Here is a 16,844-nt window from a genome sequence, read left to right on the forward strand (position 1 = left end):
TCAATATAGTGTGTATCTAATGCATCAGATGAACATTTTACAGAAGACCTATACAAATTATAGGTTATTATTTATATAATTTCCTAACAAACTGTTACTTTGATGAGTAGCAAAACGAAATTTTTGCCCACATAATCGAAAAAATATATAAATACACATTAACAAACTTTGGTAAATTTTACTGACTAATCCAACAGAGAGAAAATTGAAGCCAAAAATTCTAATGTTCGTCGCCACATCTACTGAAATTACAATAATTAAAGATTTGTATCCAGATATAATTACAACACATATCCACAATTATAACGTTAACATAATCCCATGTGACTGAAGTCGTCAAATAGTTTCGTGAAACTTGAAGTAGTATCATTAATCAACTAATGAAACTACGTCGTTCAAGAGTAAATCTACATAAAAATTGGAGAATTTTGTAAAATTTAACCCTCAAAGTGCTACTATCGCACTGTGCGATATGTTCGTACCACTTCAAAGTGCTACTATCGCACTGTGCGATATGTTCGTTTTTTTCATATCACAGACGAACGGTTCGCTCAATAACGACGTGGTTTATAAGGCTACATATAGGAATAAATTCCCTATCAAGTAACGTAATTAGAACTATGTAATTCAGAAGTTTACGAGGAAGAGTAAGAAGAATAGTCAGCTGATTTCGATGCGTGTTTGTCCGTTACGGTCGTCTTGCGGCCGACGCTCTGTGACGTTATTGTTTTGCTTCGTTCTTTTGATTTGTAAGTGACTTATATTATTGTTTATTGAGTAATTATTTGTGCTATGAGTGAACTTAGTAATTCAAGTGCCATTAGGCGCTGTTTTGATGACGATTTGAGTGGAAATGATAGCGATGCAAGCAGCACCCCCACCAGAGAGTGACTCAGACTAATTTTTTTTAGTCTAATGTAAATATGTATGCAAGCCATTTTTTTTTGTATTTTTAATACTTTATCTGTCATTTTTCTTACTTTTACTCATATCAGTAACTAAATATATGTTTATTTTGAGGCAATAATCACTATTCAACTACTTACTGCCACTTGTTGATGTGGTAAATATTTTAGTAAAATTTTTGCGAAAAAACATTGTTTTGTTTTTTACCAATTAGTATTGTGATATGTTGTGCAAAAGGTTAAGAAGTGATATTTTTCTTATTCAGCATTATATTTGGAACATTTTGCATATTTTTAGAACTAGGACTACTACATTTTGTAAAAACTATACGTCAAGGATTTTGAAAAATAAAAATATAAAGAACTACACAACCGGTTAGCAGTACCAGATTTTTTTATGATAAAAGATAAGCATTTTTATTTTTACTTGATCTTATAGAACATATGTTTGTGTAAAAAAACCATATGTAATACATGCAATTTGAACATATGTACGTATATAAAAAGTTGTTTAAAAAAGATATGTCATATGCTCGAAAATGGCCTAGCACTTTGAAGTGGTTTAGTCATCACTTGGAGGGTTAAGTTTAAACTATATCCTAATAAAAACAATCAACAAAGACACATGCAGTTATTGATAGCCTCCATTAAAAGGTATCCAACCATTAAAACATTAATAAAAGGAACACTGATATTGCTAAGGCCTATGGACTTGGAAACAGGTCCAAAATGTTAAAACATTTTATAACAATCAAAAAGTACAATTTCATTAATTGGAATAAATTAACCCTTTTAGTGTCAAGGACCGCTGTGAGCGATAGTCCGTATTACTGCGAAAACTGCTGGAGCACTGACATCGACGCTACAAATTTCTTGTAGCACAAATTTTTTCACTAATTTGACAGTATTCTGGCCAATACAGTTAAAACCCAAATTCTTTACTTAATTGTTTTTCATTCTTTCTCTGCCAGGTGATACAGATGGGTATTTCAAATTTCATTTTTTTTATTTCTGTTTTGTTTAGACTTGCAGCCGCAGCGTTCCACTTATTGTTTTAGTTGGTGACGAGTCCAATACATTTTTTCTTATTTTGCAAAGTAAATGCTTTGTTTTTACCACAATGTACACAAGGCAGGAAGGAGGACACCACAACACGTGTCGCATAACACGCTTCGCTCAGATTGCATGCAAAATTTTATGCCTATAGCTCATTTCATCCTTAAGATGTCCTGCAGATAGACAGGCATCATACAGATATCACAATACTTGTTGTAGAGATTTTCTGCTTTCTACTGTGAAAGCTCTGGGGGGGAGGGGAGGAATTATAAAACTTGGGAATATATCTTAGTTGAAACTCAGAAATTTGGTTTTTGTATTTAATTAGACTTTTCAATTTTTTTAACCTAACCAGCAATCAACATCAAATTCCATTTTTCCTCCTATCAACAGGTCAAGGTCCAATCTTTTTAGCAGACCCAAGCTAGACAATGGTATAGGCAATCCAAATAAATTATCACTGGAAAATTCTATTTTCAGTTCAGTATTTTTACAATCAGTTTATATTTTAGTGTAATCTAATTATTTCGTCCATAGTTAAATTAAGTTTTTCATAGAAGGTACTGCGATAGTTGTAGGTATTTTTTATTCAAGTGTTTACATTCTATTGTAGTTTCAATAGCTATGTCTCTTAGTGAATTTGAGATAATAACGCTACTTATGATGCGTGGGTATGAAAATCTAGTTCGTCCCTATAAAGAAACAGCTCATTTGTTTAATGTTACTTTTCTCAATTGATCCCCAATCAGTGAGTCAACAAATCAGTTTAGGATAGTCAAAAGATTTAAAGAAGCTATAATAATTAAACATCGCAAATGATATGGCAAGCCTAAACCAATCAATGAACTAAAAGCGTTAGATGTACTTCAAACATTTGTTAATAATCCCTGCACTTTGGCCAGAAAGTCTGCTGAAGATCATGATATAAGCCATACCTCAGTGTTGAATGTTTTACACAAATACAAGTACCACTCCCTGTAAAGTAACCCTAACCCAAGAACTTGCAGAGGATGATTTTGATTGGAGAATTAAATTTTACAAAAGAAATGTGAGAAAGCGTGATGTTTTATTATAAACCAAGCAGCAGCAGTACAATAATAAGATAATGCGTGTGACTAGCAACTATATCGATCTGTGATGCATGTACTCTGGATGTTGCTTGGCCGAGTAGTAAATTCTTAGAATACATATCTTCTTGGTGAGGTAACAGTTGTTGATTTATGATAGGTCACCCAACGTTTGTTTGAAGGCTTGTCTGAGCGTAGGCTATGGGAATGAACTTTCACTGAGTGACACTACAACGTTGACATATATCTGGAACGCCACATACGTTTCTACTGCTAGTCAGTCGCACAAGTTATTTGGAGTTACTGCGGTTTACCCGTGTTTTTAGCTGTGGAAAGTGTTACAGCATGAGTGGATAACGAAAAAGGCGTGTGATTTCTCTGGAAGAAAAATGAAAGCAATAAAATGATTAGACAATGGCAAGACCATTAAAATTGTGGCTACAGATCTAGAAGTTGGTGATGTGACCGTTAGTGATTGGAGACGGAACTGACAAAACCTTAAAAAATGTGTAAAAGTGAGAGTGGTGTGGTAATGGTTTATTGCGAGAAACAATAAAGAAAGGCGAATATCATCTGACATCAGAAGTCTTGTTATTATGGTTTACCGAGCTTAATTTTCATATGCTGCCAATTAGTTGGCTTCTTCAGGCAATTACTAACCTAACACATAATTACAAACTAGGTTAAAATAAACAAATCATTCCAAAGTGTAATTGCTGAGACCAAATTTTCATTCAGTATATGGTTTCAGCAAGATGGAGCCTCACCCCATTACTATTTGCTTGTGCGCAATCTATTAGATAAAGTGTTTCCTAATCGTTGGATTGGTCAGGGTATCGTCGAGTGGCCAGCTAGATCACCTGTTCTTAATCCATTAGAGGCTATTGTGAGGCTTTTTAAAATAAAACGTGTATTAAAACTAAACCAGCCAACATTGAGGAGCTAACAAATCTAATATTGGAAGAAGTAAGAATAATTACACCAGGATGTTACAAAATGTGACAGTTTGTTTTTATCACAGACTAGCACATTGCCAACAAACATTTGGAGAAAAGTTTGAGCATATTTTGTAAAACGTATGGTTATTTCTTCCATAGGTAATTTGAAAGTTTAGCTATTTTGTATAATTGTATTCCATAAAGTGTAATTTTTAATCAGTATAATTTACTTATACCATGAAAATGTAGAGAAATAATTAATCAAATTAGTTCTTTGTCTGAAGTTTATTTTTGACGATGAAAGGATTGTGAAGGAAACAGGATTTTTGCGGACATTTGCCATCGTTCAGTGAAACAAAAAGGCGTGCTACAACGCTTTGGAATGATTTGTTTATTTTAACCTAGTTTGTAATTATGTGTTAGGTTAGTAATTGCCTGAAGAAGAGATCAGATTGCAGATCTCGAAACGTAGTGTTACTGATTTTTTGTTTCACTGAACGAAGGCAAATGTTCGGAAAAAACCCTGTTTCCTTCAAATTAGTTGCTATTGAAATTCAAATAGCCCGTACACTGGATAGGATCAACCTTTTGAGGTCCGTTTTGCGGCAATTGATCATAGACCTTTCATCTAATTTCAAACTCAACCTATGCTTATACGATGAATTTCGTACGAATCCTCATGAGCCGTTGCCCTGAAAAGATGAAATGTTGCTAATGGCCTCAAAAAGTAGGTTCTTGGTACCAACGGTGACGTACAAAATTGCACTTGTACAAGTTATGCCATACTAAAATTGTGAAAGTGTTTCCATTTTTTTCTACTCTGTACATACATGATAAAATATTAATGAACATTTTTATATTTCTTTTAAAGCCCAGTTTATTTTTTAAAACATGGTAAAAATTTCAAGAAAATAAAGATAACACAAAGTATTTCCTAAAGCTCTACATTTTGGAATAGCATGGCACTGCAATTTTCGCATATATCGATAAAGTGACAATAAAAGGGTTAAAGAATAATATTCAAACAAACATTTACTGACAAAACATGAATGAAGTATAATTGAAACAAGGCAAAAGACTATTTGAACAGAAATCTTACCAGATTCCTCTTCAGTAAGCAATAGAAAAATAAATCAGCATGAGAGGCTCGTACTTAAAATTCTCGTTGAGGATGGAAAACTGACCAGTTTAAAAGTATTTTTGTAAAATACCAACTTGTTCTGCTCTGAATTTCTTTGAGGTTTCGGTACATGAAATTCAACTTTTATTTTATTTGAGCCACAAATACAAGTTACAAGACTAACGAAGAGCTAGGTAGAGGCTTGTGTTTTCAGACTTATAACATTTTCAGCAAATAAAACGTTTTCAGCTGCGAATTAGTATACACATTGTACATTGTTCAACAATGCAATCAAGGAATTGAAATTATACAGATAAAGTTGCTGTGATAAGTAAGACCATGATCACAATGCAGTGCTCTTGATTTGGCTTTGATGTACCCAATCATCATGATGACAGTATTAAGAAAAAGGACCATGCACTTCTGTTTTAGTGCACATTCAAACCCTGTTTGTAACCGTAGCTTTTTTATCAGTACCACTGACCATGAACTGTATTGACTCTCCCCCATTTCTGTTTGATAGATCCTCGCACAGGTCAGTAGATACAGAATAAGGCTTAAAACGGGAATTACCTTTCCGTTTTTCTTTTTTTAATGTGTTTTTTTTCAAATCTTTATTCAACCTTAGTGATGTTTGCTTCATCCAATGCATAAATTCATTTCTGAATCATACTAAAATATCGCGTATTCGAACTTTAAACTTCTTTACCAAATCATGATCAGCACTAGATAATAATTCCACAATTCAGAGTAATTTCCATCTAAAATAAATCTAGCTCTCCTTTACTAAAATAAAAAGATTTTTTATCCACTTTTTCATTTAAACTTTTTCATTTGCAAATCCTCGTGCAGTATTCTTTTTGCCGTCTTTCTGCCAATGTCAATCATATCTGCCCTCATCTAACTAGTTAGAATTAAACAATCGACACTAGATTAAAGAAAAACGTAAGCCATTTTGTATAAATCAGATTGAACTGTTATAAATCAGATTTGCTGCATTGTGTTCTTATTAACCCTTTGAGTGCCAAGCACTTTTGACGGGATGGCAAGCCAGTGTGAAGCATTTCTGACAGTTCACTTCTCTCAGTGCCAAACATTCTTGTGATGTTTGTATACTGTCTGCTAAATAATTTTTAACTTTATCAAAAATAAACATAACAAGATGATTTTTGTTGTATTACGTAGGGAGAAAACTGGGCTAAATTACATATATATGTGAATGATAACACATGTAAACTTTTTTTCAATAACAAATGTAGTTTTTTAATATTTTTAACCCTTTGAGTGCCACAGCATATTTTCCCAAGTCATGCGTATAAATTGCCGGAGCATTTCCTTCTGTTTTGCAAGCGTGTGTGGAAAAAACTATATTAAAAAAACTATTCAACCGATTTGAATAATTTTTTTTTAGTTTGTGTGTTATAAAACAAGGTATTTTTTCCATATAATATTATAATTTTATTTTTATATACACAAAAAGAATATAGGTTATAACAAAAAACTAAAAAATGAAAAAAAATAAATTTCAAGTTTGAACTAAAATTTTATTTATACAATATTTTTTTTAAATTTTTTTTAGCTATACCATATGAAAGAGCATGAAAAACTGAACAAAAATCATGCATAATATGGTGTGTTACAGTAATATTTAACCAGATACTGCAATATATACAAAATACAACAAAAAGCAATTTTTGTTCAAGTTTGTCAAAAGTTTAGAAACAATATTATAACTATCCTATTTCACTCAATGAAGTAAGACGACTGTAAAATACTAATTATATAAAAAGTATATAAAAATATACACAGGCCTACAAAATAACCTTACTTCACCTAAAATCAATAGTTTGATTGGAACTTGCGTTTTGCTTCATCACCAATCCAACAATAAAATATACGTCACTAAACACGAAAAAAGAAGTTTATAAATGCATTGTAAGTTTTACTGAACACAATTGCAGAATAGTAATAACAACAGTTTTCATCATAAACACACGAAACTAGCACAATGTAAACACACAACAAACGAAACTGTGTAGTTAATGGCAACAAATAGCAGCTGACCAACTATTGCGTCATCTGTTTTTTTTTTCTGATGGCAAATAACTACAAGGGGGCGGTGAACAATAAAAATCAATCACAATCGATTGTTCGAAACTTGTAGATTGCCGTGAAATAAGTTATTTGTCAAAACAAAAATGAATTATATGTGATATTAATTAAATACAAATCGTCTACTGGGTAGATGCCGGCAATTTATGCACATTTAACAACATCTACTATGTAGACGCTGCGGCACTCAAAGGGTTAATACTGGTACAAAAATTGTAATATTATGTGGTTTATTTATTTTTACACATCCTTTATATTATTTTCTATATAAATAGGAACAATAATATACCATATTTTAAAAAATTAGGTACCAGTATAACTGAATTTAGAATATTTTTGTGTTAGTGCGCAATTTCTAAAATCTGCACCCGTATAAAAGACAACTCTCATATTTTGCAAATAGCTTTTACAAACTGTATGAAATTGAATCAAGATGGATATTTTTTTATTTGATTTGATATGTATGTAATGAGAAAACAATTTTTAAAATCATTCACAGCACATAGTTTTGTAAAATTAATTAAACTTACATTACTTCATTTTCATTACAAAATAAAAGACTCGCCACATTTTTGTTAGTTTGTTTCAGGCATGATGTCAAAATAAATAATGTTCCATCACACATAAAGTATGCTACTAGTAGTCTACGTCAGTTATACTTATTCAGTAAAGACTATATACAATATACTATTTACAAAAGTCACAATTAGTTACACGTGGGCAGGCTCACAGCCACTGCCTTTGAGATATCACTTACAGTACAATAACAAATACTATATAATGACAAATTGTGGATATGTACATTTTGTTGTACATTTCTTCAGCTTTAATTTGAGACTAAGTACAATGCCATATATGTCAACAATTAGTAACAGAATAATAAATATTTGAAAAGCCGATCTAATTGGCCCTTGGCACTTTCAGACATCCCTAGCAGGCCGACATCGGCCCTTGGCACTCAAAGGATTAACTAGTAAGAATTAAACAATCGACACTGGATAAAAGAACAATATAACAATATAAGCCGTAATTTTTTATAGATTTAACTGTTACAGATCAGATTTTATGTAATGAGTTCTCATTAACTAGTAAGAATTAGACAATCGTCACTGGATAAAAGAAACGATATGTCTTAATTTTGTATAGATTGAACCGTTACAGATCAGATTTGCTGTATTGTGTACTCACACCAGATACCTTTAACTTTATATACTACTCGACCTATGCTCTCATTCTTAGATTTTATTCTTACTCGATCCTTGATGGTCGTCTCCTGATATGATGAAAAATAGGATATTTACATGAAAAAGTAGATACTAATGTCTAGTATCGATGTGTAAAGTTTTATCTCCAATGGTATGATAAATATAAAGCAGTGGTGATCATTACTTCGTAGTATCTAATACTCATGTTGGCAATTTATTAATTACGTTTTTATATTTGAACTCAATCATCTTTTACTTTTCATTATTCTTTAAATTACTCACACAATGGTTCTCTAATATATTAGCACCTTCACTGTTGGTATTCGAACACAGTTGTAAGGTGTTAAAACATGTCATTTGTAATGAGCAAGTTAACAAAAATTGCAAAAAATATTTTTTAAATGTTATCTTTAAATAGAAAATTACATGAAAACAATGGTGTTTTCCATAAGAAATTTCAAAGTTGCCACCATATTGGAAAAAAATTACAGAAAATGTGTGAAATTCTAAAATCATATTTTAAAAAGTAGATGAAGTCTTCCGTTTAAACTTTCCTGTAAATTTACTTACTTATGAGATACAAATACACACAAAGTAGCATAGATAAATGGACAACTATACACAAGATATTTTTATCAATTTGATGACTGTGAGAGTTTATATAGTTGTACACTGCTGTGAATTTGGAGACTGTATAGATAATAATACCACGGATAAAAATATACACTTGTTTGATAAAATAATAATCATCATAAATGATAGGAGGGTTCTTATTGTTTTATAGTGCTTGGATGTACATTTATATTTTGCAATATTTATTACTGTGACTAAGCAACTAACAAACTTAAGGTAACTTTTCTACGTACTTACCTCTTTTCACAGGCGGGGTTCCGCCAGAGTCGCTTGCTGTGGACTTTGGCCTCATGTCGAAATAACTGGAAACCTATTTAAACAAAAGATCTGCAGTTATCAATTCCATAAGCAAATTGTTAGGAGCATCTCCTAAATCTATGCATACGAAGTGTCTGAAGGGCAAATAGTTGAACAATGTGTAAAACTCCAGGCTCGAGAAGTATGTAGGTGTTCTGTTTCACTCTGATCTCAGTGTTTACAATAAGTGCATAGGATGATTCACAAATGGAGGGATTATTATTACTGGGGATCGGGAGGTCATCCTCCAAAAAATGTACAAAAGCTAGGAGCTAAGCTTTTAAAATGTTTAAAATAAATACTCAAAAAGGCAAATTTGATTCACATATTTTTCTGTTATGCTCCATAGAAACTTCTATAATTCCAGTGTAAATTGGAACTTTATGGAGACCGCTAGATAAAACATAAAGTAAGCCAAGAATAATAATTAATACGTTACTTTAAAGGGATTAGATGAGGCTTTGGAAAATTGTTAAATCTTAAGAACTACTAAGAAGTCATTTCCACTACCCTTTTGCCTTGATTTTATAAATTATAAAGTAGACTTAGAAGAGAATATTTGTCTTTTACCAGTAAAAATATAAGCAGTATTTGTATTAAGCCTACTTATATGTATTGGAAACTAAACAATACTGGAGCACATTTATACTTCTTATAAAAGGATATATTTATATAAAACTAAACAAATTATCATGTTAACAAAAATTATTAATTGGAAAGTTTTTAGCCTTGAGCAGTGTTTATGTCCGCTTGTAGGTACAGCAGACATCTGGTGATGAACTTAGACAATGTAAACATTAACCTCAAGTTAATTACTATATACAAAACCACAATATTTCGTTATTGTTTATTGCTAACTTAACTGCGGATTTTCATACACAAAGTACAACAACAAAAAATGTAGTGATTTGAAATAATAATTGTAAAAATAATAAAAAATAATAGGTCAATTATTTACCAATCACCTGTTGGCCATGAATAGACATCCTGCAGTAAACGGATTACAAAAAAAAACACAAAATCCAATCAAATATTATATAAAAGACCACAATATCTTCTCACTTTGATTGTGTCCTGCAGATTTTTGTGAACATTTGATCCAAATATGTTATAAAATCAATGTAGACGAATTATTGCATCATTTTATTTTTATATGTAGGCTATTAAAGCAAATGTTTTACTACTTTAATTTATATTTATATATTTCTAACAGGCACACAATAAAAAAAAAAACCGTAACTGTTAAAACAAGTGAGATAATAATAAAGAATAAAGATTTCAAAATAGTAAAATTACCACTCTAAAACTGAACTTTTATTTTTCCAGTAACTACTACCACTATCGGCGGCACTACCAACAAAAGTGATTAAAACAATAAAAAAGTAAAGTAAAAAGTAAAGAATGTCTTATTTTACCAGGCGAAGTTAGGGCTAAGAAGCCCTCTCTAACACTTAACCTGGGGACCAACGGCTTAAAGGTGACTTCCGAACCACCACCAATGGCCGGGCAGGCGGGCCGCTTGCAAGGACAGGATCGCTCAGCGGTCAACTATCCAAGCAGCAGCCACGCTCGACGTTGCTTGATCTGGTTATCTTGCGATAACCGCCGTACCCGCTAAACTGCGCCATTGGCAAACAATGTTAACACTTAGAAGACTAGTTTTTGGAGGTTGTCTCTCTGAAGATTCGCCCGCTTAATACGATGATGTTACCTATATGTCGATGTTTCCTATTGTAGACTGGCGAGTTTAGACATGTAATCTTTCTCCACACCATAGCCATAATTACTATAATTAAAAGCATTTACCAATGTGGACTGAGAGTTTTATACCTTTTTAAAAAAATGATACATGAATGAGTATTTAATATCTATATGAAGTCAAAGTCAAATTGGTTATAACGGAAACATGCTGACATGTATAGCTAACGTCTATGAATTTTAATTAAAATAAAGGTACTTTGGGATTATACCGACCACACCAGTATGAAGAACACAAAAATAGAAATTTATAGAAACAAACATGATAGAACGAAAAAACAACTCTTCAATTACAAAATTACAAACTTACAAGCATTTCCAGGTATTGTGATCGGTATTGTTGTCGCTGTTATCTTATCTTTCTCGAGAATCCTGATTACGGCAGGCCGCGCGGCATCACGTGATTTGCACGGTACATCATTGCCTTTCCATTACAATTCAATTTATATTTCTGATTAGCCCCTCTAGAATTTGATATTTTACTGATAGGTACTATCTCGAGGGATGTTTTTCTTTCGTCGACATCAGCGCGGGGCAGCACCGAAGGTGCTGTCGAAGCCCGCGCTGATGGCCGGAGGCACTCGCATTTTTGGGTGGCGGAATGTGATCAAGAATAAAAACAAGTTTTGAGTGTTTTTTTAATAAAAAGTTTAGTTTGGTAAATGTTTGTTTTTGTTGAATTTTGTGTGTTTGGAGAAATGTAGAGGTAAAACACGGAAGTACAACAAAGCGATGCACCAGCTGAACGGGCGGCGAGACTCTGCAATCACGTTATCTACTAGACGCTCGACTTTGACCTCTGTCTGAGGATGGGGAGGTGTTTGCGATAAGACAATTCCTGTTTTATATTGACGAAATATTGTTCTACGCTAATCTAGTAATCAGTAGAAACGAAATGTGAAATAACGATTCATGTCTGGGTGTGGTCGGTATAATCCCAAAGTACCAAAATAAATTTTGTATTTATACCACCACAATACACATTCCGACATATAGTTTTAGCATTCATTCAGTCTCATTCATACCCACTTCTAATGTATCATATTCATAAAAAGAATAACTGAATTCTTGTAAAAGTAAAATATGCGTCATTTTAGATTAATTCAAGGTTTTAAATAAAAATTGAAAAATTACTTCATTACATGTCCTTTTTTAATGGGTTTAAAAAATTTTTTTTTTTTTTAATGTACTAGTAAATAAACTGAATTCGTGGGAGTGCCACCGATACAGTTGAGTGGTGTAAGACAGAGAGCTTGAGATAGCGCAGGTTCAAATCCTGTATGTGACTGTAGCACTTTTTATCAGTATCATCAACCTTGTACTGCATCGACTCTCCCCCTTATTGTGTTAGATAAGTTCCTTGCACAGGCACAGTGGTTCATGAAGATGGGCAGAATAAGGATAAAAAGGAGATTGATCTCTCCTTTCTTAAAAAAATTTTAAGTCAACACTGTTTTATAACTAAATAAGCTCTAAAAAATAATCCCTGTAGATTGCTTTGATGTGATAATAAAAACACAATGACGCATACAACTACGGCAATGTGCAACACGAAAACAAGTTGTTATTCCTAAATAAAAAAAAAATTCTCTCTATTCACAAAGAACTCAAACCCTTATAAAATCTGCCTGGATATTTGAAGCAGGAAACGTAATAAAGAAATAAATGTTTAAAAACATAGTCCCTAAGGGCATAATCTCCAAGTGTAAACTCGTAAGTCCTGGATAGGAAACAACCCGACCGTAGGTCTAATGGCAATAGTCTGGAGAGAGACGGCATGCACAAAAACGTCAACAGGACAAAACATGGTCTCCATAGATATTACGGGTATAGTCATTAAGTGAACTAACACAGCTCTTCAATGAAATGACTGGTTGGCGTTCATTGTCATTATTCAGTGTCTCTCGCTTAAAGCACGGGAAGTATGACAGCGACAGTGGTTACAATGTATTTGTGAAACCTCTACATGGGTAGCAGGTGGACTTATCTTTCCATGAAAAATGCCTAAGGAGTGAGCCATGTGATGTATTATGTAGCCGTAGCCTATAGTATGTATAGTGTGATTTCTTGCTGTTTTATTGCCAACATAAACATTATATACAAAATTGAACTGTGAAACATGGTTTGACTACAACCACATTTACTGTTTGAATACATTTAAATATAACTTGACATAGAGAAAGGGTGACAACCCCCAAACTGCCCTCTGGATGCACTTATGGTTTTTTTGTAATGTATCAAAGTACGGTTAAGAAATCATTTAAATTGCTCAGTGAGATGCTAAATGAAGTAGTTTTTATTCTATGATCACAAAGTGTTATCGTATAGTAATAAGTATTTAATATGATTTGTATATGCAATGGGCAGGAACACGTATTTCAGTTCTTTGTGTTTTAACAGCAAATACAACAAAACAGTTAAAATCCATTAAAATACACAATGCAGTACCAAATGTACAAAACCATTTAAAAATCTACAATCTTGCGTTGCTACATTTTGAAATACGAGGGAAATAGAAGTTTGATCTCTTAATCGGAGATATGCAGTATCATGCAGGATATTCTTAGTTTATCACCACCAATGAGCAATTCCCCACCTACATTGTTACCTTCCTTTTTCTCCTTTTCTAAACCTAGCAATTGCAGTCAAAGGTACTTTTGCAGCCGGCAAATTGATCTCTGATTATGATATTTTGATAAATATACTAATCCACCTCACAGTATCTGTTTAAAAAATGAATGGACAAAAAAACAGAAACTAATTAAAGTCCAAAAATTCTTAAAGATAAAAACCTACAAAAATAAACTAGTGAGGCCCCCAGTACAGTAACTTAACCCTTTTAGCCCCGGCGTCCGACATATCGGACAGAGGTGGTCTAGCTAAAATGCCCAACGTCCGATATACCGGACGTCTCGAGAATTTAATGTAGCTGGCTAATAATATGTCCAAATGCCATCAGTTTCGGTATAGTAGTCGGTGAAGAAACGGGCTACATGCAAAAACAATAAACCTTCCAATTGGCATCGTATTTCGTCGTCAATGAGCGTAGTTTATTTGTCGATGTAAGTTGTCAGACGACTTCAGTTGCATTGTTGTTGTATGCTAACTTATAACCTCAATTAGTTTGCGTGATTGAAAGCGGTTGTTTTTCGTGTGATTTATTGTATTATTAGTAAAAAAACATGAGTAAACGTCGTAGATAAAAGTTACCAGTGAGTGAAAACACTTTGATAAACACTGGTACTTTGGGATTATACCGACCACACCCATACATGAATCGTTATTTGACATTTTGCTTCTACTGATTACTAGATTAGCGTAGAACAATATTTCGTCAATATAAAACAGGAATTGTCTTATTGCAAACCCCTCCCCATCCTCAGACAGAGGTCAAAGTCGAGCGGTCTAGTAGTAGATAAGTGATTGCAGAGTCCCGCCGCGCGGCCTGCCGTAATCGGGATTCTCAAGAAAGATAAGATAACAGCGACAAAAATACCGATCACAATACCTGGAAATGCTTGTTGATTAATGGAATGTTAGTTCTGTTACTCAACTACATCGTTTTATAACGTTCTAAGTTCATTGAAAAAGGTTTAAGCGTTGGGGGCATATAACGGAATCTGACCCCATTCCCAAAGTACCATAAAATGTATATATTGTAAATATTATTTCTTTTACTTTTTTGAAAAATTAAACAAGTTTTAGTCTTACAAACCATTACAATCAGTTTGTGTTATTTTACAATTGTTATTATTTCAAAAGTGCAAAAACAAGTAAACATATCTGTATACTTCTACTGACGTGTATGTGGAAATATATGAAGAAGTGCTTATGCAACAATACAATTAATTGGATATATCTCCTGCATTTATCAAGGAGTTCTTAAAATTTTGTGTGTGTAGTAAGAAATATGTGTACAACAAAATTGCTTCATTTTTCAGGGGCTACAATTTTTTTTCTACCGTTTATGTATGTCCAAACTATAAAAAATAAAAAAAAATAAAAAAAATTTTATGTATAAATACGCTAAAAAAACAAATTATTCTGTAAAAGTACTTTTTAACTATTACATCTAAGAGTACACTTATTTGTGAACAATTTAAAACAAAAACCTAAAAATTATCTTCAAAAATAAGAAAACTAGATGAATTTTCCCTCAATTCTGCACTACGGTCCCTTATCGCCATGGGCTTTCTGGCAAGTCCATGGAAAAATGGCTGGGGTTAAAAGGGTTAATGCCTCCTGCCATCAGTGCACAAGCTTAGCACCACCTTTGAACCGTGACGAACAAAACACGTCTCTCAAATAATAGGATACCTAATTTAGTAAAATATTGATAGACTATTAGGGACAACGATATTTTAAGTAGGTACTAGGGTATAAGAAAGTTCCCGGACTGTACTCAGCGTTGTTTTAGACACAGCTACCCAATATTATGTTTTATAGTCATTTTTTAATTAACCCATTTATAAATTTAATAGTTTATCAGTCTATGTTACATTGTATTGAGTTAGTTAAATTTTTCTATACTAATATGCTACCAAGGTAATAGGTCACATGAACGTAATAACTCAACAAGTTACTTTGTAATAGGTAATTGACAAACAACAGTATGCTACCATGGTAACAGGTTACAGGAACGTATAATTCAATATGTTATTTTGTAAGTGGTATTGACAAACATCAGTATATCCATCTAAAGTGGCCATTACACAAATACCACACACATGATTTAACTTTGTTTCAATTACTTTGGAACAATAATGTTGAACTGAATTACGTTATAGACTTTTAAGATTGTATTATGGGGGTAAACACACGTCTGACGGCATTTAAATCATTCTAATTGAGGAATAGATATTATTGATCACTTGAGTGTGCATAATATACTACAGCCAAATGAATGTTTCCGATGAAGCTTCCTTAAAACCATTCAGGTTAACCTAGCCTATATAATTTTGTTCTGAAGTAGGTCTAAGTCTGTGAGTAGAATAAACAAATAACTATAAAATAATGTTAGAAAGTTCAGTGGTTAACATGAAAGATGTACTTCAAGCATAACTATGTAACCTAGACAGAATTTTTTTAACTAAATATGATTTAAACTTTAGACTTAGCATGTATACCTATATGACATGCTTAGACCACAACACAATGTTTAGACAATTTTGAGAAATTTACAGGTAATTGCTACAAGTTACTACCAATAACACTATCAGTTCTAGGGTTACAACATAATAATAGAATATAACTATAAGAATGCTCAAGCTTACTAGACTAGCCTACTCCCTTCCTAAAAAGTTAAAACTTTTTATTCAGAGATCTTCCGTTTGATCTGTGGTCTAGCTAAATTTCATGCAAAACACTTAATTATCTCACTAAATATACCTTTAACCTCTGTAGAAGAAGTGAATATTTGTTGATGAAGTTAATAACTTAAAACAGGTATTAACGTTTACTAATAAGACATCGGCAAAATTCAACTACAAACGAGTAACGACGGCCATGTTTACGTTTACATTGACATTCACGCCTATCCGTGCAGTGATGAGAGAATTACAAAGAGATCTACTTTACAGTAGACTATGAGTATTAAATTGTGTACTATAATTAGTATGTTATGAGTGTTATTATTATTACTTCTTATTGATTATTTTAAATTGTATGAACTGTTCTTAAAACGACAATAAGCAAATATAATTCAATTAGTTACGGCAAACACGGAATCAATTACGTGGAACAAAATAAAGAAT

At 32.6% G+C, this 16,844-nt stretch overlaps 1 protein-coding gene across 7 annotated transcripts in view; it reads right to left on the reverse strand.

Moving 5' to 3' along the window:
* Positions 1–16,611, reverse strand: part of LOC124366316 (protein polybromo-1) — a 102,012-nt gene extending 85,401 nt beyond the window's left edge. For all 7 annotated transcript variants that reach the window (XM_046822768.1, XM_046822767.1, XM_046822770.1 and 4 more), the window contains exons 1-2: positions 16,480–16,611; positions 9,274–9,346 (exon numbers count right to left, since the gene is read on the reverse strand). In XM_046822768.1, coding sequence (XP_046678724.1) covers positions 9,274–9,328 — 55 coding nt within the window. In that variant the 5' untranslated portion in view covers positions 9,329–9,346; positions 16,480–16,611. The remainder of the gene's footprint in view (positions 1–9,273; positions 9,347–16,479) is intronic.
* Between the last annotated feature and the right edge of the window lie 233 nt (positions 16,612–16,844).

This window comes from Homalodisca vitripennis, chromosome 7, assembly GCF_021130785.1.
Source record: "Homalodisca vitripennis isolate AUS2020 chromosome 7, UT_GWSS_2.1, whole genome shotgun sequence".
NCBI lineage: Eukaryota > Metazoa > Arthropoda > Insecta > Hemiptera > Cicadellidae > Homalodisca > Homalodisca vitripennis.